This window comes from Eubalaena glacialis, chromosome 11 (genome assembly GCF_028564815.1).
Source record: "Eubalaena glacialis isolate mEubGla1 chromosome 11, mEubGla1.1.hap2.+ XY, whole genome shotgun sequence".
Taxonomy (NCBI): domain Eukaryota; kingdom Metazoa; phylum Chordata; class Mammalia; order Artiodactyla; family Balaenidae; genus Eubalaena; species Eubalaena glacialis.
In genome coordinates this window covers 6258902-6281551 of record NC_083726.1, presented here as the reverse complement: position 1 = coordinate 6281551, position 22650 = coordinate 6258902, and the positions used below count along the sequence as shown (strand labels likewise).

Genomic DNA, 22650 nt, shown 5'->3' with positions numbered 1-22650 from the left:
GCTCTGGTCCGGGAAGATCCCACATGCCGCGGAGCAACTAAGCCTGTGCGCCACAACTACTGAGCCCGCGCTCTAGAGCCCGTGAGCCACAACTACTGAAGCCGGCGTGCCTAGAGGCCATGCTCTGCAACGTACAACAAAGAGTAGTCCCCGCTCGCCACAACTAGAGAAAGCCCGCGTGCAGCAACGAAGACCCAATGCAGCCTATATAAATAAATAAATAAATAAATTAAAAAAAAAAAAAAAAAAAACAGGCAACCAAAGGAAAAAGGAGATAAACTGAACTTTACGAAAATTAAAAACTTTCGTGACTCAAAAGACACCATCAAGAAAGTGAAAAGACAACTCACAGAATGAGAAAAAAATCTTTGCAAATCTTATATCTAATAAGGGACTTGTATCTAAAACATATAAAGAATTCTTACACCTGAATAATAAAGACAAAGAACCCGATCAAAAAATGGGCAAAGGATCTGAATAGACATTTCTCCAAAGAAGATATACAAATGTACAATAAGCACGTGAAAAGATACTCAACATTATTAGCCATCAGGGAATTACAAATAAAAACCACAATGAGATACCATTTTACACCCAGTAAGATGACTATAATCAAAAAGTCAGATAATAACAAGTGCTGGTGAGGATGTGGAGAAACTGGAGCCCTCACACACTGCTGGAGGGAATGTAAAATCATGCAGCCACTTTGGAAAATAGTCTGGCAGTTCCTCAAAATTTAAACACAGGGTTACCATATGACCCAGCGATTCCACCCCTAGGCATATACCCAAGAAAACTGTAAACATACGTTCATACAGAAATTTGCACGTGAATAATCATAATAGCATTATTCATAATAGCCAAAAACTGGAAACAACCCAAATGTCCATCGACTGATGAGTGGATAAACAAAATGCAGTATAACCATACAGTGGCATGTAACTCAGCAATAAAGAGGAATGAAGCACTGACACGTGCTACAACGTGGGTGAACCCTGAAAACATTACGCTAAATGAAATGTCAGTCACAGAAGGCCACACATTGCATTCTACTTACATGAACTGTCCGGAATAGGCGAATTCATAAAAGACAAAAGTCGATTATGGTTGCCTAGGACTGGGGGGCTTGAGGGAAAATGGGGAGTGACTGCATGGGGTTTCTTTGGGGAGTAATGAAAATGCTCTAAAGTGGATTGTGGTTGCACAACTCTGTGATTATACTAAAACACACTGAATTGTCCACTAAATGGGTGAATTTTGTGGCATGTGAATTATATCTCAAAAAAGCTGTTAATAAGAGCAAAAAACAAAAAGAAGAGAGATAGGAGACTTCCCTGGTGGCGCAGTGGTTTAGAATCTGCCTGCCAATGCAGGGGACACGGGTTCGAGCCCTGGTCCGGGAAGATCCCACATGCCGCGGAGCAACTAAGCCCGTGCGCCACAACTACTGAGCCTGCGCTCTAGAGCCTGCGAGCCACAACTTCTGAAGCCGGTGTGCCTACAGCCCGTGCTCCGCACCGCAACAAAGAGTAGCCCCTGCTCGCTGCAGCTAGAGAGAAACCACATGCAGCAACGAAGACCCAACGCAGCCAAAAATAATAAAATAAATAAATTAAAAAAATATAGTACTTAAAAAAAAAAAAAAAAAGAAGAGAGATAGTACCAGGCTGGACAGGCAAGAATCCTCCAGGCCGGAATCAAGCCCGGAGGGGCTCCAGTTGGCTCTAGGGCCGCACCCGTGGCTCTCTCTAGCATGTTGAATTGCTAAACATAAAAGGTGAATACGCACATGAGCGGAAGCATTCAACCTTAGAATGCTTTGAAAACAGAGAGGTTTCCTGCCCATAACGGGAGCACAGAGGCCCACAGCAGAAGAGGTGGAAGCTGGTGGAAATGTTTCCGGATCATCATGTGAAATAGGCTGCTCTGGCCAAAGTCCTGGGGCAAGGACAGAGGGGCCCAAGGGTTCCATCACACACACACTATGTTTGGCTTCCTACTCTGTAAAGGAGCAGGGGGAGCAAGCTGTACGAGCCATGAGGATGATACCTGGTGAAGCCAGAGCGGCCTCCTGGGACCACCAGACCACCTCACTCAGACGTCTGCTAACATCTTTCCTAAGACAACCCATCCTTGTAGGGACAGACTGGCGGTGACATTAGACAACGTTGGTGAGAAGCTTTTCCAGGGTGGCAGAGGAAATGGCCAGTTCGCGGTGTGGCTGTGACCTTCAGAATCCTGGGTAAAGTGTAAAGATGGGACACGGACTGGAACCAAGCCCTAAGGGACACTTTGAGCAGGTCTAGATGGAGTTCATGGGTTATAATTACGCTCTGGTAATAGCACGTTTACTTTCTGGATGAACGGAAGCAGTCTCTTGTTGAAAAAAGTACCAGCACTCATAGGAGCTAAAATATTATTAGATTTTGTGTTCCTTATTTGGGATATTCCAACTTATTTACTTAGTAACATGAGGACACATTTTACTGGGAGAGTTATTCACGAATTACTCAGAAATATCACCGCCTTTATTACCCCTAATTTTTCTTAAGAAATAAAAATGAATTTTTCAGAACTTACTGTAAAGCCACCATTTAGAGATCTTTTCTAAAAATAAATTTATTTATTTTATTTATTTATTTTAGGCTGTGTTGGGTCTTCATTGCTTTGCGCGGGCTTTCTCTAGTTGCGGCGAGGGGGGGCTACTCTTCGTTTAGGTGCGCGGGCTTCTCATTGAGGTGGCTTCTCTTGTTGCGGAGCATGGGCTCTAGGCGCGCGGGCTTCAGTAGTTGTGGCATGTGGGCTCAGTAGCTGTGGCATGTGGGCTCAGTAGTTGTGGCTCACGGGCTCTAGGGCTCAGGCTCAGTAGTTGTGGCACACGGGCTTAGCTGCTCCATGGCATGTGGGATCTTCCCAGACCAGGGCTCGAACCCGTGTCCCCTGCATTGGCAGGCGGATTCTTAATCACTGAGCCACCAGGGAAGCCCTAGCAGTCTTAAACTGAGGTTTTTCAGAGAACCCCCAAAAGCAGACAGTTCACAGAAATTGACTGTTACCCAAGATTCTCAGAACCGGCCGATGGCTACACAGAATAGAGAGCTTGTGCCTAAGACCACTGGAATAAATTCTCCTAGATGTCTGTAACCACTGATTTCCACACGTTCTTTTGCATACCTTTGTTCTTCATTCTTCGGGTCACGTTTTCCCACCTTATGCATTTAAGGTTGTACACTTCTGATTTACCCTATCATGTTTCCCTTACAAACAACTCACCTAGATCTAGGCCTTACTAGTGATAACCAGCATCCTGATTCTTTTTTTTTAAATAAATTTATTTATTTATTTTTTGGCTGCGTTGGGTCTTTGTTGCTGTGCGCAGGCTTTCTCTAGTTGCGGTGAGCAGGGGCTACTCTTTGTTGCGGTGTGCGGGCTTCTCATTGCAGTGGCTTCTTTTGTTGCAGAGCACGGGCTCTAGGCGCGCGGGCTTCAGTAGTTGTGGCACGCAGTCTCAGTAGTTGTGGCTCACAGGCTCTAGAGCACAGGTTCAGTAGTTGTGGCGCACAGGTTTAGTTGCTCTGTGGCATGTGGGATCTTCCCGGACCAGGGCTCGAACACATGTCCCCTGCATTGGCAGGTGGATTCTTAATCACTGCACCACCAGGGAAGTCCCTACCATCCTGATTCTTTAAATTGGTTCTCCCAAGCTATTGCTAGGGAAGCCAACATTTTGAAATGTTATAAAGTATGTTACATGAACGTAATTATGATCCTCTTTGTAGGCAATACATAAAAAAGGAAAATGCCCTCCCATCAGGAGAGACCAGTTCAGCTGTCTTGCAATGTATCTGACTGTTCATCACAACACCACCCACAGACAATACAACTACAGCTCCACTGAGGTTGACCCCGTGTCTCACATGGACATCTGATTCATGGGTGCCACCCCAGGACCTCAGCTAACTGCCCTGTGGGTCTCTGAGACTGTAACAAGTGAATGACTCCCCAGTACCCGCAGTGCACGATGTCTCCTTGCAAAGCATCTAACAGTAGAACACCTTCTGAGGGACATAATAATACCTGGTGAAGCAGACGGCGGAGGCTCTTGGCCCCAACCAGAGGGACTGGACAGCTTTAGTGGTCATCAAAAATGTGTCCCTCACTTAGGGTGATACAGCGAATAATACAGCCTAGGGCATGGCGTGGGGGGCAGGACAAAGCAGTCTGACTGCCTAGTGCAAGTAGTTATAGATAATAGTATGACCTTGGATCTTCTGGGCAACCAGGGGAGTTTGTGCCCCTGCCGGCACTTCATTCTGAACCTGGATTCACGGTACAGGTGAGGTGGAACACTCTACTTCAAGGCTACATGAGACAGCAACCTGCATACTGTGGACTTAGGGAGCAGGTGGGACCGGTTTTCCCGGTCAGCCCTGGGAACCCTTAAATCATGGTTCCAGAGGGCCTTCCTTCCAGCACCTTCTAGTAATACCTGCAGTCACACTTGTCTGTCTCATCATTCCACATCTACTGTCTAGAATATCAACTGCTTTCACGTAGTCATAGCCCCAGCAAATGGCTCAGAGACAAAAATGGGATAAGACCTTCCTGACTGACTGTGACCTGATGATCAGACCTCCACCGATGACCCTTCATAGAGGCTGGCTTGGTGGCAGTGGTGAAGAACTGGACAAGCCCTGGTGGCCTCTCCTGCAGCTCTGACTGAGGAGGGACGACCAAAAAGGGGACTGAGAATTAAAAAAGCAAACAAACAAACATGTCCTCATATCCCTAGAGAAAGCCTGTACCCGATAGCTCTGGTCATCAGTAAATACCAGACCTCACATGACCCTAATAATCAGTGGACACACCTCGGAGAGCCAATCAATCGATGACGGCGTGGGCTTGGAAAGTCAGCCAGCTCTGGGCCGGTTCACTCAGCGGTCAGGCTTCTGAGGCTGGTGTGAGCCCAGTCCCCCTCAGCGCCCTGCAAAGGCATGCTGCTGAGACTCACACCACCTGCCTTTAACCAGCACAACTCCCCACGAGCTCTTCCCCCAAACCCTAGGCAAAACCAGCGGTTTGCTTTGCTCAACAAGACTGCCTGAGCAGCACAGCAATTCTTACTTAAGTAAGCAATAAATTCAGCTGTCTGACCTCGGGTTACTAAGTGATGGTATCCATTCTCTGATACTTTCATCCATTCATTCAACAAATCCTTCACTGAGTGTCTATGGCTGCCGGGCCTGTTCTAGGTGCTGGGGATACAGCAGTGAACAAGACAGGCAAAGAATACCTGCTCGGGCGTGCAGAGCGTGTGTTCAGCGAGGACAGACCGACAACACCCCGCGGCAGCCAGCGGCTGCGATGGGGGCAGACGAGCACGGGAGAGCCAAGAGGCGGAGGGCGCGCCGAGGGGGGCCGGCTGCTGCGCCAGGTGTGTGGTCAGGAAGCCCCCCACCCCAAGCAGGCCCCTGCAGGGAGTGACGAGTCCTCTAGGCTAAGAGAAGAGCCCGAGCGTGGCTATGTTGAGGTCGGGGGGCCGCACCTGTGAGGTCAGGGAGGCTGGCACGGGGTGGGTGGGGGTGAGGGTGGAGGGCAAGCAGGCCGGGCTGTAGCAGCCTTTGGGCCATTCCAGGAACCCAGGCTTTGCTTCTGCACGACGAGGACTCCCTGGAGGGCTCTGAGCCGAGAGGGATGAGCTCTTAGATCTAGAAGGCTTACTCTCGAGGCCCTGGGGATGCTGGAGCACAGCGGGGCAAGGACCTGAGAGCCGTTCCTGGGACCCAGTAGAGGCCCGGCACACAGCAGGTAGTCAGTATGTGTTTATGGAACCAGTGAATGTGGACCGTCCAGCACTCAGCCGAGAGGTGCCCCAAGGCCCCAGAGCTCACCAGCAGAGGGTGCAAGAGCCCTGAGCGCTCTAGGAGGCCCGCCCCGTGCCGGGCCAGTGGCGGGTGTACAAAGACCCAGGCGCTCCCCAGGCCTGGCTCTGCTGCTGCTGCACGCCGTGGAACCACCCCTCCCCTCCCAGCAGCTTCCTTGGCAGGACAAGGGGAGCTGGGGCTACTGAGGCCTCCGCGCTCTGCTCCCTCTAAGTGTCAGCTCCTCCCGAGCCCACAGCTCCGGCTGCACACGCTGACCCCCAGGTCTCCACCTCCGTGCTCCCCGTGGCCCTCCCAAGTCCGTTTCTGTGCCTCTGGCTGACACCAAGTGTGCCCTCCCCGCTGCATCCCCTCTTCTTCTGTCAGCCCTCACTCCCATCAGCCGTACCCCAGCAGCAGAGAGCACGGGCCCAGGAGCCCCAGCCATCCAGGCACCAGGGGAGGGGTTGGCACCCAGGCCCTTCTCAGGGGTCCTCGCGATGGCTCGTCCCAGGGCACTCACCCACGCAGTCCTTCCGGTTCCAGTGGAGGCGCCTCCCTGCGGGGCAGACGCATTCGTAGCTGCCCTTGGTGTTGACACAGCCCTGGTCGCAGCTCCCGTTGTTCATGCTGCACTCGTCCACATCTGGAAGCACAGGTAGGCGTAAGGGCAGGAGGGGAGGCTGGATGGTCCAGCCGAGGCCACACCCTTGGGGCTGGCAGGGCAGGACCCACCCAGGACAGGAGGGCCGAGAATCCCCTGACCCTGACCCCAGCCTGATACTGTCACTGGACGCAGACATGTGGTCGCACACGACACACACACGAGCTTGCACACACACAGGGCTCCCGCACACACCAACACACATCCCTCCCCCAGGAACCTCAGTGGTTTGCTGAACTTGGGCAGCTGAGCCCCGACTTGGGGGAGGGCAGAGAAATGGCATAAAATAAAGCTGCAGTCAGGTCTTGTGGGGCCGGAATGACCAGCACCGGCCCCGGGGTCCTGAGGCTGTATCTCACTGCGGGACTTTGGCCGTGCCCTTCCCAGCCAGTTTCCCTCCTGCACAACAGGCACCTGGGCGCAGGAAGTCTCCCCTGAGGCCCCGCCTTCTTTGGGGCCAAAGACCTGTGAGCAGAAGCTGGTGCCCAGGTTTTTGGGAGTCCCTCCAGAAGCATCTGCGGCTCACCCCACGAGCCACGCCCCTAGCACCGGCTGTGCCTGAGCCCACCTAAACTCCACACTGCCCAGCAGAGGAAGTGTGGCTACCACCAGGTCAAAGGAAAGGGAGAGACACCAGGGACCTCAGGGCCATTCTTGACCCCCCCGCCAGCTTCACCCCCCAAGCCTGTACATCCCCATGTCCCACCATCCGTGGCACCTAAATGCATCTAGAACCTTCCCTCTCTCCACATCCCTCCCCACCCTGCCCAGGCTCCAGTAGCTCTCACTCCCATGCCTGGAGCCGTGTCCCCGCTGGTGCCCTGGGTTCCACTCTCCTAAACACGTGGCAGCTGGAGGGATCTCGTTACATGAACTTGAGCCTGTCACATCCCCGCATAAACCCTCCAATGGCTTCTCATCGCACTGGGAATAAAGCCACAAGTCCCCTGGGGCTCACGAAGCCCTGTGTCCCCTCTGTCTGCATCTCCCACCGTGTGCCCCTACCCTCATGGGACTCTAGCCCCACTGGCTGCCTCTCGGTCCCTCTGTGCTCCCTCTGCCTCAGTGCTTTTGCACACGCTGACCCCTCTGGCACGCTTCCCCCATCGTGACCCAAACACTCCTCCTTTAGGAGCCCCCCATTGTCCCCACCCTCTGCCCTTCTCTGTTGTTACCCCCTCCACTGGAATGAACTGTTTGTGGGATCCTCTGTGCAGCCATCCTCCCTTCCGGACTGGGGTTCCCCAGAAACTGCTGTTTCCAGGCCCGTGTCCACAGCCTGGCTGAGGCCTGGCACCCAGTGGATGCTTGCTGCCCATCCCCCCACCCACCTGCCTTACCCTTGGCTGAGCCCCTCTGCCCACCAGTCCCTCCCAGGCCCGTCAGAGTCAAGGTCAAGGTCGGGGTGTGGGGTGCAGTGCAGGTGGCCGTGTGGCCGGGCGCGTGCCTCTGGGGGGAGGTGGCCCTGGCGGGCGAGCTGCAGACCTCCGCAGTGGGTTGTCCCATAGAGGGTGTAGCCGCGGCGGCACAGGCACTGGAAGCTGCCCGGAGAGTTGATGCAGATGTGGTCACAGGTCCGCTCGAAGGAGCACTCGTCGACGTCTGTGTGGCCACAGGGAGACAGAGTTTGGGAGGAGGCTCAGGGCGTGGTGGACGGCACGGCCTGCCCCTCACTCAGCCACTCAACAGACATCTGTGCCCGACAGTCCTGGGGCCCCAGGCTCAGCGCGCGCACGGCCGACACACAGCAAACGTCAGACTTCGCGTCGCTGCCCGATTTTCCATTTTGTCTCCATTAGCCTCATGTGTCTGGGTGAGAAGCTGCCTCACATCTTTTCTGGAGGTGGGCAGGGTAGAAATATTTTGAGTAGAAGGGATTATTACGAATCTCTGCCATTTTGATATCTCCCATTCCAGTGTGATTAGGGTAGGTATTTAATCCACACCTGCAGGAAACTGACGGGCTTGCCTGAGGAAGGGGCTAAACTGGGACATGAAAACAGACCACTCGAATGCCGACCAAAGTGTGTTCCCCCATCACCCCAAGATGTCTCTGGAGAAAATGGGGAAAACAGCACAGACAGAAAGGGGGATGGGGGTAGGGAAGATGCTACCCATGAGGAATAACAAAGTAGCCTTGATAGGATGTGAAATTTGATTCTGACCACCCTGGCAGCCAGGGTAAAAAGGGAGCGAGGGAGGGCCACAGAGTGCTTGGTACTGGAAAGGAGAAATGAACCACGTGTTTGCAGGAGACAAATCTATCCTGGCCGTAAGTTCTGAGCAAGATGGCCCCCATGGGACAGTTGATGGGGGTCCTGAGGGCAAGGCAGACATTGACCTGCCTCTCCATGGGCACTGTAGTTGGAATTTATTCTTTGAATACATTTGCTCACATGACCACAGATGCACTCATAACATATGTGTTTGTAATAACACCAGCACGAGGAAGGAATCACTGTGGATGCTCAAAGGAAGATGTGATTCCTCCAGGGGGTGGATCTGGGAAGATCTCCTGGTGCTGTGGCACCTGGGCTAGACCCTGAAGGATGGGGCTAGCCTGGAATGAAGGAATGAGAGTGGGGGAAGGGCACTCTGGGCAAAGGCTGGGAGGTGGCAGCACTGGATCCTCAGGGATTGTGTGGAGCTCAGGGGGCCTGGGGAGGTGTCTGGGGTCCCCATCCCAAGGGCCCTGAGTGCCTGCTGGAGCTGAGGACCCAGGGGCTGTGCTGGAGCGGGGGCAGGCCAGAGTCCCAGGGCCTTGCAGAGCTGAGTCAGGATGAGGGCGGAGGAGACTCAGCCAGAGCCCGGAGCAGTCCTGCCATCGCCTCCTCCGCGGCCGCTGCTGCCCGCCCCTCTCACAGGGCAGCTGGGGATGCAAAGTCAAGGGCCCTCCTTCAGCCCTCCACAGAACGCGGCAAGGCAGACGGAGAAACAACGTCAAAGTGCAGAGGAGCCTTGATCGGAGCCTGGACAGATGCCGTGCTCCCAGTGGGCCCCTATGCCCTGAGAGGAAGACAGGGCCAGGTCGCCCAAGCAGGGAGGCAGAGGCCGAGCCCAGGGAGGGGAAGCGATGGGCTCAGGTCACATGCTGAGCCCCAGGACAGGCTGGCCCTGGACCCTCCCTTACCAGCCTCTGCTCTCGCCTTCCTCGGGGCCCTCAGGGCCTCGTGCTGCCCCAGGCCAGCCTCTGAGCAGCGCTACGAGGCAGATGCTGCAACCGCAAGCCAGATGCGGCCTGGCCTCGTGGAGACGAAATGACGGGACGGCAACAGGGTAACAGCGATGGAACTGAACCAGCCCCCACCCCCCCGGCCCCTCCCTCTGCATGTTTCCCCGAAGCCGGCTCCTTCTCAATGGCCTCATCTATCTCCACAGGGCTCCTTGTGGTTCCTCAAACCCCCTCAGCCCAACAGCGCCACTTCCTGGTTGGGTTTACCTCCCTGGCTCCCCCTGGAAGATGCCTATTCATCCTTCAAGCGCTTCACCAGTGTCCCCTCCCCCAGAGCCTTCCCTGACCCGTCTCTCCACTGCCCATCCTCTGGGCTCTCACTGCATCCGGGACATCTGCGGGACTTGTCCTGGGCTGTGATGCTCGGCTTCTGCCCAGGTCTCTCTTCCCATTACCCCAGCTCCTGGCAGGTGCCCAGGGACCCTGAGGAAGGGCTGCTGGAGCACGCCTGCCATGTGCTACAGCTTCCACCAGGTGGCAGCATCCACCTGGCCTCTGAAGCCACTGACGGCGGCCAGGGAGGCCCCCTCTGGAGAGAGCAGCGGGCGCTGCTACCTACTCGCTGGGCCACCTGGGACACGGCCGACCCCTCCCTGGGCCTCAGTTCCCGTCTATATCAGGGAGGGGGGGGGGCTGGATGGCTTCTCAGGGCCCCTAGAATCATAAAGGACGGGAAGACGGGAGGGCAAGTGCACAGGCCAGGGACACACAAACTACCCCCGGTCCCTCAGGCCCGGCCCAGCCGGTGGACAAGCCCACCCCAGGCCCGCCTACCCTCCCGGGAGCCTGTGTGGCCCGAGAGGGGCGGGACCCCACGAGGATGAGGGCGGCTCACCTTGGCACGTCCGCTCGTCGGTCAGCAGCTTGTACCCCTTCCGGCAGCCGCACTCGAAGCTGCCCACGGTGTTGCGGCAGAAGTGGTCGCAGCCTCCGTTGTTGACCAGGCACTCGTTGATGTCTGCGGAGCCGAGCGGCAGGAGGAGGCGAAGAGAGTGGGCTGGGCCGCGCTGCCCAGGCCGCCTCGGGTCCCCCGGCTGAGCCCAGGAAGGGGGGCTGGCTCACAGCCGTGGGGGTGGGAGGACGGGAGACAGCGCTCCCCCCAGGACTTGGCGAGCCTGGCCTTTGTGCACCGAAGGGAGGGGAACTGGTGTCTGCGGTGCCGGGCCAGACAACAGGGACCGTGACGCTCCCACGCCCTTTCATCCCCGGGGAGGTGCCAGGGAGGCAGGGAGGCCGGGAGCAGGGGGCTGCTTCCCGGCGGCTGTGACTCTGGGCTGGGCGAGCTACTGGACGCCTGGGGCCTCGGCTCCCTGTCTGTTAAAATAAGGATCAGAGGCGCCCCTACTTGGAAGGACATCATGAGGATGAAATGAATTAACATCCCTAAGGCGCCGGTGCTCAGTCAGTGCCCAAACAACTATTCAAAAAGTAGGTTTATTGCTCCTGCTTTACTGACGGGGAGACCAAGGCTGGGAAGGTAACTGGTTCCAGGTGCTGCGGCTGGTGGCGGGAAGCGGGCGTTCCCGGGCCGCCTCCCTTCCCAGCCTGGTTCCTCCCGCTCGCCCTTCCCCATGCCTGTCGGTGAGTTTGAGCTGCTTCTTCACTCAGCGTGTCACGAGTTGCGGCTGCACCCTGAAGGCCCCCCCGCGCGACCCCCCCAAGCATCCCTGCCGGTTGGCCTCGGCTTGCACACCTGTAGTGATGGGAGCTTCTTCCCTCACGAGCTCCCCCCGGCCCCCGTGAGCTCCCTCCCACCCTCCTTGCCCTGCTCCCCTGGGCTTGCCCCCCGGGCTCCCGGTCCATCTGGCAGACTGAGTTGTCAGAGACCCTGTCCCTGAGGTACCTCTTCTCACTCCGAAGTTCCTCTTGGGCTCCGGCCCCCGGGCCCCCCATGCTGCTCACCCCCCAGCCCCCCAGACCTAGCCTAGCAATTGGAAACAGAAGTAGGAGATGACGTTCAGGAAGGTGTCCCCACCCTGACTGGAGGAGGGCACAAAAGGAAGCGGTGAAAGAGGCATCCCCCCGCCCCCTGGCAGAGAGAGGGCTTTCTGTGCTGGTCACTGGCCACATCTTAACAGAGCTGCTGACTCAGACTCCAGCACCCGCTGAGCCTGGCCTGAGTGTGAGGTCCGGACACCCCTGTCCCGTGTAACTGGCACCGCCAGTTGTCAAGGTCAATCTGTCCCCATTTCCCCGAGCCCCGCGGAGGAGACTTGGTTCTATTCCAGAGACTCCGGTCTCAGGCCCAGCCTCTCACCACGCTGCTCCCAGCTCTCTTCCTCAGACCGAACAGGCTGGACTTGACACCTGCTGAAAAGTCCTATGGCAGCACCCCCACAGAATGCTCCTCACCCCAGAACAAACCCCCAAACATCAGGAGAACAGCGGGGCCGTTAAAGAGAGCAAGGCTGAGACCCCTGGGTGGGCAACTCTCGGAGCCTTTGCAAGGGGAACGGGCACAGCAAGTCGGGCAGGGGCAGACCCAGAGCTGCTTTCCTGTGGAGGCCCGGGTGGGGCTGGGCTCTGGGGAACACAGGACACCCAGGGGGTGTGCCCGCCACCTCCTTGCCCTTGGCCAGCCTCCCCGAGGTACCTCTGCCCCAAGGACCCATTCTGTTTGTGTATGCTGGCGATTTTGGCGCCAGAAAGATGGGAAGGGCGGGGAACCCGAGGGGGCCCCACTAAGGGAGGCCGCTAGGGTGTGTGTGACCCTGGCTCCGCCGCTCACGGGCTGGGACTTCACCTCTCTGCACACAGGAGGTGCTCTACGTGTGCACCAAAATGATGGCTAAAAACAAGAGACCGCTCAGCACTGGGAACTCTGCACGCGCTCCGAAGCCTGTGTTTCAGGAACAAAGCGGCCTAAGGATGAGCCCACGCCCCAGAGGAAGTAGTAGGACCCTCTGGGGGTCATGGCACCTGCTGGGCATCACCTCGTGCTGGCGACCAGGCCAAGCACTTTCTGGCAAGGTCTCATGTGATGGTCAAAACAACCCGAGGCCAGATCTCCCACTTTCCAGGGGAGGTCACAGCTCCACGCAGGAGACCGACTTGAGCCCAGCCCCAGGTGTCTCCAAAGACGGCCCCGCCAGTGCAGCACGCTGGCCCTGCGGCCTTCAGAGGAAGCAGACCTCAAGTGCAGCGAGGGCCTGTCCAGGACAGAGGCTGGGGCTCTCCGTCGCCCCCTCCCCTGGGGGTTACAGGAAGACAGGGGAGATTCTGGCTAAAAGCCTCTGACAGGAGAACGGAGGGCCCTCTCAGCTCTGTGACCCTGGGCAGGGCAAGGCACCTCTCTGAGCCTCAGGCTCCCCATCTGCAAACTGGGCTGCTAGCAGGTACCTCTCCAGCATCATTCACTACGACTGAATGTGCAGATGGGGCTTGCCTCCTTGGGAGTGCCTCAGGCCTTCTGGAACCCCCTAATCCCATCCCCTACCCCATCTGGGCCTGTCGGCTAAGGGGCTGTCATAGCAACTAGACAGAGGCGTGAGGCATTGTTTACTTCAGGCCCAGGCTGGTGTAGCGGGCTGCCTGGGGGTCAGAGTGGGGGAGGCCCCGTCCCAGGCTCTAGCCTCAGCTGTAGTGAGGGGGCAGTGGGCTCGCACGGCCCCTCGACCTTCATTCTGATGAGCCTCTGCCCCCTCTCCACCTCCCACCCCTCCAAGACCCCCCTCCTTCTCTACTGTGCTCCCACCGGGCCCGTCCAGCGGCCAGCAGCCCCCTACCTGGTTACAGAGGCTCACAGTCTCCCCTCCACAGCCTGGCCCGGCCCGGTGGCCCTGCCCTCCTATTCTCTGCATGCTTGGATCCTGCCTCGGCAGCCCTCACCCCACCCTGCCCGGGGAACAAGCACCCCCTTGGGAAGCCTTCCCTGATGTTCTCTCCAGAGTTAGCTGCTCCCTTGTCATGGGACCTGCCCTCAGGGGGATGACAGACGGGGCACCTGGCTCCCACCTGGAGCCCCAGGGCCCAGCATGAGGCCTGCACAGAAGGATGGGGCACTGAAAGAATGGATGAATGAATGAGTGATTAAGTGAGTTGGGGGGCTGAGAGAAGGTTAGTGGAACATTCGATGCGTCACCCAATGCTTGAACATCAGTGCGTGTTGGGGGGAACGGTGAGGGGTGAGCTATAGGAACACGCAGTAGGTTGATGTTCCTGTCCCCCTCTGCCCATCCCACTGAGGGGGCACAGCCTGGCAACCCAGGGGCCACGTGGATGAGGGTTTTGGGTGGGCGCAGAGGGAGGGCCTGTGGGAGTGGGCTGGCATCACCCTGGAGCAGCCTAGTGGGGAGGGCAAGCTGCTGGGCTGGGCTGGCCGGGCAGAGGGCAGGTGAGGGAAGAGGGCAAACAGGCGGGGATGGGGGCGGTTCTCCCAGACTGTTCTGGCAGGTGCTGGGAGGAGGGGCTGGTGTCCCTGAGGAAATCCAGGCTCCGGCTCAGGGAGTTGAGGCCCCAGACCTCCCTCCTCTCAGAAGGGCCAATTAGCAAGGTGCCTGCTTCCCAATATCAAGCAGGACAGCGCCAAACAGGGAGCCTTGAGACTGGACTGTCCACACTCTTGAGACAAAGCAAGGGCTTGGGGCAAATCCTGCAGAGCCCCCCATGGCCCTGATGTTTTAAGGCAGGCCTCCACCTGCCCACGTGATCCCCGTCCGTCCTGGGTTTTCAGCTCTGGATTTTCCGAGACCTCCAGCTGTTGGTCTTGCTTAACAATGACCTTTTGGCTTCCAGAAAACACTGAACCTTTGATATCCTCCTCTGGGCCCTGCCAAGACCAGGGCGTGCACGCTGACCGAGGAGCCAGAACCCCAGGGCCAGGGCCTCAGTTTGTCGGGGATCTCCAGCTGGCTCGCCCCCTGCCCCGAGCCCCCGCACTCTGCCCTGCGCCTCTCCAGCCAGGCCCCGGGAAACTCAGACTGCAAGCCCAAGGCTCTAAGACACCAAACCCTGGGGTCTCGAGGTCAACATTTGGTTTCCAGGGTTCCCTGATTTGAAGACGCTTTGATGTTCATACTATGTAGTTCTGGACCACGATCTTTAAATTCTAATATGTATAACAATATCCAGACTGCTCTTCTCCACCTCCGCTGCCACCCCTGGCCCAAACCATTGTCACCTCGAGCCTGCTCTTCCAGACCTTGCCTAGAAACCCGTCCCAACAATGGCAGGGACTGTCTCCAAACGAAAGCCTGGCCTGTGCCCCCCTGCCCAAGAGTGTCTGGGGCCTGGCCAAGGCTCGCAGGATGAAGGGCCAACCCCTTCTCCTGGACCTCCCCTGAACCTTCCCCAGATCTGGGCACACTGGCTGCTCTGGGTCCTGGAACCCCAGGCCTCTGCACAGCAGTCACGTTGCCTGGATTAGAGCCTCTTGCTCTAATCCTCCCCGCTCTCCCTACCCCCTGCCCAGACTTTAAAAATTAAAGTCTGTCTTCTTTACTCAAGAGAAGATCCCTGGGCACAAGGAATTTCTGTTTCATTCACTGGTCTCCCCTGCACTTTCACACAGGAGGAGCCCAGAAAACCCATCTGGTGCATAAGTGACCGAGAGAACTTCCTGACTCCAGGGCAGTGGGAGTGAGGAGGTTTGGCTAAAGGCAAACGAGCAGCTCTGGTTAAAGGGCCCAGTTGTTTCAACACAGGAAACATGGTCGGAGGCTCAGACTGGCGGGCCTGGGGCTGTGTGGACAGCTCCCTTCAACACCTCCCCCTACCCCAGACTCAAGGTGGGGTGAGGATGGATGCCCCTCTCGCCAGCAAGGATGGGCAGGGGGCAGCAGTCAGCGACCCCTTAGGTGCTCCTTGTGGGCCATGTGACTGCCGAGGCCCCTTTCCAGCCCAGACAGGTCAGCTCCCAGCGGCGAGCTCCTGGCCTCGAGTCCGGAATTAAGCCCTGCCCTGCCCCTCTGGTCCTGGGTCAGCGCTGTGCCTTGGTCGGGGTGTGGGTGGCCCGATTCTACCTTCTTCTGTCCTGGCTCCAAGGGCAACTGGCTGGGCCTGCTCTGACATCGCTGGGCTATGAGGACGGCTGGGTCTGCGGTGGACCTTGGCCAGCCCTCCTGGCATTAAGCCCACGTGGCAAGGCCTCAGAGAACCCCCGCCCACCCGGAACACACCTCGCTCTAAGTGGGCTGAGCGGGGGCTACAGAAGGGCTTTATTTTCAAATAAATAGGTGGAAGAATGGTTATTTCTGTCAATAATCACTAGGTTCTTCCCAGCAGAGCGGCTGGGGAGGAGAAGTCATACGCTATTTTTACAGGCTTCAAAAGCCCATCTCAGACTATTTAAAATCATCCTGAGCCTCTGCTGTCAATCTTCTCACCCACTGGGCTTTGGAAGTTCTAGCTCCTTTGCCCTTCCATGCTGGCCTCCGGGCCTGCCCGCTTCCCGGCAGGGTGATGGGAGGAGGGCAGCCGGCCTTGGCAGGGATCTGAGGGCTGGTCTGGGGAGTGCTGAGGGGCTGCACCTCACTCCTTCGCAAGGGCTGCCTCCCGGCCCAAGGCCCGCAGCTCTGAGGGTTCCATAACACCCCAGGTCTTTGTCTGGGCTGGTGCCCCTGTGCTGCAGGGCTGGCCCCCTCAGTCCTAGGGCTCAGACAGCTCTGGCTTCCCAGCCCCTTTGCTTCCTGTTTCCTGAGGGGTCCCCAACACGGCTGAGCCCCCACAGGCCCTCAGGAACCTCGGAGTGAGCCGGGGAACAGTGGGCAGAGAAAGCTCACCCTTCCCTGGCTTCCAGAAGCCGGCAGACCGGCCCATTCCTCATCTTCCCAATCCCTATTTCTAATTTTGCATCCTTAGTCCTTCGGTTGAGATCCCCCTGCACACCTTCCCTCTTCCAGTGACGAGGACACACAGTGTCCTCAGTTTTCTAACGCCGACAAGAAGACCATCCTGGCCTGGTCCGAGCCCTGTGCCCTGCTGCCCCCAGCTCTGCAAAACGCACCCCGGCTAAGGTGAGTGAGCACAGCAACCGGCCTCGCCCTGCCCCCTGGGAGGCCACAAGGAACCTCTGCCGGCCTAGGAAGCCCGAAGTAAAGGTACCCCGTTTGTTCAACCAAGGGTGAAGCCACATTCTTGGATATCAGAGCCCCGCTTGAACCTGTCAATATACAGTGGAACCGGGGTTCCCTTGAGCCTTGCTGGGGAGCGCTGGTGCTGACTCTCCCTCTTCTCAGCTTCTCCAACAGAAATGCAGGCGACAGCTGACCACCCTTGCCCCTGAAGCCACACGTGGTAGCACACCCAGCCCAAGTGTGCCACCCTGCTCCTGCCCTGCCTGCACCACCCGGGGCCTGGCGAGGGAGGTGGTGCGCACTGACCTTTGCACGTCTTCCCATCCGGCTGCAGTGTGAATCCAACTGGGCAGCTGCATCGCACGCCGGTGGCCGTGTCCTTGCACGTCCGGTCGCAGCCTCCGTTATTTACTGCACACGTCTCTGAGGAGGGAAAGAGAAAAAGACACTCTCAGTCTCCTTGGACAGAAGCCACTGCCTTTCCCCACCCGTGGGGGGATCTCCTGAGACAGGAGACCTGAGTTCAAATTCTGGCTCTGGGGACTTCCCTGGCAGTCCAGGGGTTAAGACTCCGCGCTTCCAATGCAAGGGATGCGGGTTCGATCCCTGTTTGGTGAACTAAGATCCCACATGCCGCGTGGTGTGGCCAAAAATAAATAAATAAATAAATGTTTCCAATGCAAATTCTGGCTCTGATACACTCTAGCTGTGGGGCCTCTCTGAACCTCAGGCTCCCCATCTGTAAAATGGGAGAATGACACTGTTTCCCCTCTGATGATGATGGATGGGAAAACTGCAAACCACAGGGAGCCGTGCCAACAGGGTCAACATCACCACCAGGGCCAGTGCTGAGATCGGCCGGGCTGGTATTTAACCGCCCAGGGACAGATTCCTAAACCCTTGCCTTGCCTGGACTTGGACTCCAAACCCAGACTGGCAGTTACTGGGGCTCCCAAACTCGTCTCAGCGCGGAATGGCTTGTGGCCCTGGCTGTGGAGTTGCAAGGGGAGGTTCCCAGAGCCCGCACACCATCCATCACCTTGATGAGGCTCTCAGCCCAACATCTGTTCTCACTGAACGATAAGCCAAAGGCGTCTGTTTTTTGTCCACTTGAAGCTAGTCTAGTGCTTTTTTTTTTTTCTCTTGCAAATTCAAAGGGCTGGAGTGGCTGGGGCATAACTAAGGTCACTGAGCTCGTCGTGCAGTGAGAATGATCCTCCCCAGGCCCGGAGAAGGGGCTGGCACAGCCGGGTCACCGGGGCACGTGGAGGAGCCTAGTTCTGGGGCCTCTGAGCCTTTCAACCTGGGTTTCTTCCTGAGCATCTGGCGTGCTTTGATGTTGTGGGAACTTCCCTCTCCCCTTTGCTGCTAGGAAGGGAAGCGCCAAGGGCCCCCACCTCTTATAACCTGAAATCCCCTGCCTGTCTACCGTGGCTGCCCCTGGCTGCCTGGCCCCAGCGGGTCTCTCCCCACAACTTTCCCCCTACCCCGTTTATTCTGTCTGTCCTTCTGTGGTGTCTGCATTCCTGCAAGCTGCATTCCGTTTTCTCCGGGAGGAGTGTGGGGATGAACACAGGAGTGATGACTAAATGAATATATACCCCCAGTTGCCGGGAGTCTCTGCTGCTAATGTCTTTCCTTTGAACTTCAACTTGTAGGGGGTGGGCAGAGCAGGGAGAGGAGGAAACCGGACTTTCCCTCTGCGTGTGTGTGTGTGTGTGTGTGTGTGCGCGCGTGTGTGTGTGTGTGCGTGTGTGTGATTCTGTGGGGTGACCACGATGGCGGTTGTCCTTAACATCCTGAACTCAGGGGCTGCCTGCTTCCCGGGGCCGCTGCCCTTTTTCTCGAGGTTGAACTCTTCACCACGCTAGGACAAGCTGTAACTGCTACCGCAAGGCCGGTCTCCTCGCCCCTGCCTCTTCCCAGGCTTTCAGCGTGCCTCCCCATACTCTAGCCCTCCAGCTGGCTGCGGGCAGCTTCCGTCTGCCTGCTGTGGGGCATGTTGCCCAGTGGCTGGGAGGCCTCCTGCCTGCTCATGGTTCAAGGTCAGCGCAGAGACCTCCACGAGGAGCCTCCAGACGCAGAAAGGAGGCCCCCGCCCTCCGTGTGCGCATGAGGGCTGGCCTCGACGTGCGCGCGGGCCAAGCTCTGACCCGCACACGCCTGCGCAGGCCCTCTCGTCTCCCCCGCCACCCGTCTACTGGGGCAGTGGAGGTGGGGAGGCCAGGGTGTGACTCTGGCTCTGTCACTCACTGAGTGACCCAGCGAGTCCGCCCCTCGGGGCTCGACCTCAGCACTTACACCTGGCAGGGTGAGGACGGCAAGCCTTCCCTCCCAGGGCTGAGGTGAGGATCAAAGAAACCCCACACTCGACAGCGTCTGGCCCAGGGCCCAGCCTGGAGTAGCTGCTCAACAAATGTTAGCTTCCTACCCTGAGGTTACAACCAGAGAGGGAAATCCCGCCTCCTGCCCTCAAATCCAGAGCCAAGGTAGCCCCAAGTGCATTTCCAGCCTTTTATGTGGGAGAGTCTCTCTCTGGAGAGGGGGGCAGGGAACCTGCCTGTTTCCCAGGTGCAGGTAGCTAAGGCTCAGGCCTTGGAGAGGCGGGGGTGACGCCCGAGAGCGGGGGGCGGGCAGCAGAAGGTGCTGAGGGCTGGGGCACAGCTGGGTGGCCTCACTTGGCGACAGCGGGATGACCACTGGGCCTCTCCACGGTGGTGGAGGTGGCATGTGGCGTGGGCACTGGGGGCTGTGTCCCTGAGAAATGGACCCGGCCAACCGGGCTCCAGGGGGCTTGCAGGCCCTTCCCGTCTCTGGAGGTCCTGATGGGACTCGGAATCTTGGGCCTCCCGAGTGACCGGGGCCCTGGAGACCTGCTGGCCGCACGTGCCCTCTGGGTAGAAGGAGGCCAAGCTGGGGCTGGGGTCAAGCCTGGATGGTCACCCGCTCTCTGCGCCCTCAGGGCAGGTCTCTCCCCTGTACCGAGCACCCTTTCAGTCTCCTGTGTTACCCTAGACAATGTTTGGTACGAGAGGCTCTTTGGGCTCCTCTGGCTGCTGACCAGCCCATCCCACAGGCCTCGCTGCACTGGGCTCCCCACGCTCACAGCAGCTCTGTGGATGGCTCCTGCGCCCTCGCCTCCCAGGTGCTGAACACTGGGAATCGGCGCAGAGCAGCATGGCTGGTAAGGGGCAGGGCTGGTGGGACCCGATGGGTGTACTCCAACCCCCCGACAGGCTCAGATCTCCATCCCAGCCAGTCCCAGCCGGGGCCCGCACAGCCAAGCGCGTACTCGGCTCTCCAGCTCCCGCCCAATGCTCCCCGTCTCCACGAACGCTACTCCAGCTGCCCCAAGGATGCATCCTAGGAGGCGCCTTCCCCCACCCTGCCTGGGTCCCGGGGCCTGGTCTTGCCACTTCCTTAACGTCGGATTCTGGGCCGGTTCTTCCTGCTGCTGGTCTGGGCCAGGACCCCAGTGTCCTCCCACGTGACCTGCACCGACTCCCCAGTGGTCCCTCTCCTCCAGACCACCGCCTCACTCTGCGCAGCCAGTACCTTCGGGCTCACGACGTAACGCTAAGAGCCAACCTGCACCCTGGGCCTCCTCTGCCAGGCCCTGTCCCGGGCGGGGCGGGGAGGGCAGAGCAAGCCACCGGCCATCAACCTGTCCTTGCGCGGCCGTGGGCAGCCTCCTGCACCTGCTCCCGGTGCCCCCGCTATGGTGCGCGTGGCTCGTTTCTGCCGTGCCCACCTCGGCTGTATTGTTCTGAGGTTAGTACGTGTGCGCTGTAAAGTAGGAGACATGCGGAAAAGGTGACAGCAAAGTCTAGCCGGTCCTTTGGGCCAAGATGGGGACTGGGGACTGACGTCTACAACACAGAGCAGGCTGGCCTGGGTGGGACAGAGAGCTTCGTCCCCAGGCGTTTCCAAGCAGAGGCTCCTGGGTGCTGCTGAGGAGGCTCCTTGCCTGGGTCACTCCCCCCTGGCCCCGTCTCCAAGTGCCTCAAAGAACAGCTTCACCTCTCTGTCCCCAAGACCAGAGGCCACCCAGGCCTGCTACTAAGCCACTGCTGCTCAGGTTCAGAAACCAGACAGTCCTGTCCTCTTCCTTGACCACTGGGTCACCCCAAATGCAAACAGCAAATGTGAGCGGGGCTGCAGCAGCGGCGGTCTCTTCCAGGTCTCACCCAGCTCCCACCCCCTCCCAAGGGCCAGAGGAGCTGCGGTCTGAGGGCAGATTTGGTTCTGCAGGCCTGCCCCATGAGGCCACACCTCACCCAGAGGTGCACACTGCCAAGGGAAGCTGGAGTCTAGGTGAGGGGGGCAAAGCCAAACCCCAGAGCGCCGTTCCAGGGATCTGAAGACTTTCTTTTCAGACCCTGTGAACCCTCCGGTCTCTCCCTGTACCTGCCTCTCCAAGATGCCTCTTTCTAAAGGCCTCTCCTCTCCACCTGGAGAAACAAGGGGAAGGACACCTCCCAGGGTGCAGCCCTGTGCAGCTGACAACGCACCTTCTCATCCCCTAACCTCCACGGGCCTCACAGAGCCCCAGGGGCAGGGCCCTTTGCAGGTGGAGAAACTGAGGCTCAGAGAAGTAAAGGACCTTTTCTAGGCAGGATTAGCTACATGATTTGTGGGACCCAGTGTGAAATAAAAATGAAGGGCCCTTGTTCAAAAATTGTTAAGAATTTTCCGACAGACAGCCGAGCACTCAGCCAACTGTGGGCCCTTCTAAGGGCAGGGCCCCGGGCGAGCGCACAGGTCACACAGCCATTGGGAGAAGCCAGTACTGGAACCCAAGACTGCGAGACTCCAGGCTGTTGAGTGAGCCAGGCCTCCAGGGGGGGATCCTCGGGGGTGGCCTGCAGTGGGGCAGCAGAGCCAGTGGCCTGAGGGGGCAGCGAGGTGCACCCACGGGCCTCCTCACCCAGCGAGAGGGGAGAATTCTCACCCACAAGGCTGGGCTGGCGAAGGGGGCAAGGCGGAGCATGGCGTCGGGGGACTGAAGTGGGAAGGGGCTTGGGAGTGAGCCCCTTTTCAGCAGACAGGAAAACCCCAGATGTGTTAAAAGGCTAGTCTTTAGTCTTTCCCTGGGGGAGTTCCGCTTTGGGCCAAGCCCTGTGACATGCCGGGGGCGCAGAGGTGGAACAGATGCCGGGCGGGGTCGGGGGGAGGGGAGCGGTGGCAGGGGCAGCCACTCAGCTGGACCTGCCGTGCAGCCCGGCCAGGGCTCGACTGGAGGGCCGGGGCTCGGACGGCAGCAGGACGCCCCTTGAGTTGGCGCTGGGTGCTTGCACCACCCTAGGTCTGGGGTAAGGTCCGGCCTGAAGGACAGTCTCTGTCACAGTGTAGTGGCTGACACAGGAGCTACAGGGGCAGAAAACACCGCTCGGAATGCTGGCCCCGCAAGCTCGGGCAGGTCCCTTCACGTCTCAGAGCCTGAACTTCTGGCTGCATGTCGTGGAGATGTAACATCTGCCAACTGGTCCCTGCAAGGCCCAGACAAGGTGCGCACGTGAAGGTGCTCGGTGAACTGTCATGGTTGTGACCACACGCTCACTCCTGGTGCCACCCTTAGAACCTCCGCCTGTGGAGCCTCAGTACCCAAAGTCAGCTGCCGATTCACCTGATCCCTGCTCTGCGCTGGGCAGACGTGCCTTAGACCCAGTCCCTGGTCTCTGGAGGTCTCAGCCTAGCGGGGCAGCGGATGGTTCCCTCCTCTGTCCAACCAACAGTCTGGGATCGACTCCTTTGGTACTGGGTGGCCGTGAAAGGGGAGCTGGAGATGAACCCGACACCGACCCAGGCCTCAGGGGTTAGTGGTTTATCAGGGGAGACAGAAGAGGGCCCTGCCTTGCCTTTCTCGCAGGAGCCTGAGCT

At 58.2% G+C, this 22650-nt stretch overlaps 1 protein-coding gene across 2 annotated transcripts in view; it reads right to left on the bottom strand.

Annotated features, from left to right (window-relative positions):
* Nucleotides 1-22650, bottom strand: part of SCUBE1 (signal peptide, CUB domain and EGF like domain containing 1) — a 133116-nt gene that overhangs the window by 21005 nt on the left and 89461 nt on the right. For both annotated transcript variants that reach the window (XM_061204418.1, XM_061204419.1), the window contains 4 exons: nucleotides 17077-17193; nucleotides 10593-10715; nucleotides 8011-8127; nucleotides 6385-6507 (listed from right to left, as the gene is read on the bottom strand). In XM_061204418.1, the coding sequence (XP_061060401.1) occupies nucleotides 6385-6507; nucleotides 8011-8127; nucleotides 10593-10715; nucleotides 17077-17193 (480 nt within the window). The remainder of the gene's footprint in view (nucleotides 1-6384; nucleotides 6508-8010; nucleotides 8128-10592; nucleotides 10716-17076; nucleotides 17194-22650) is intronic.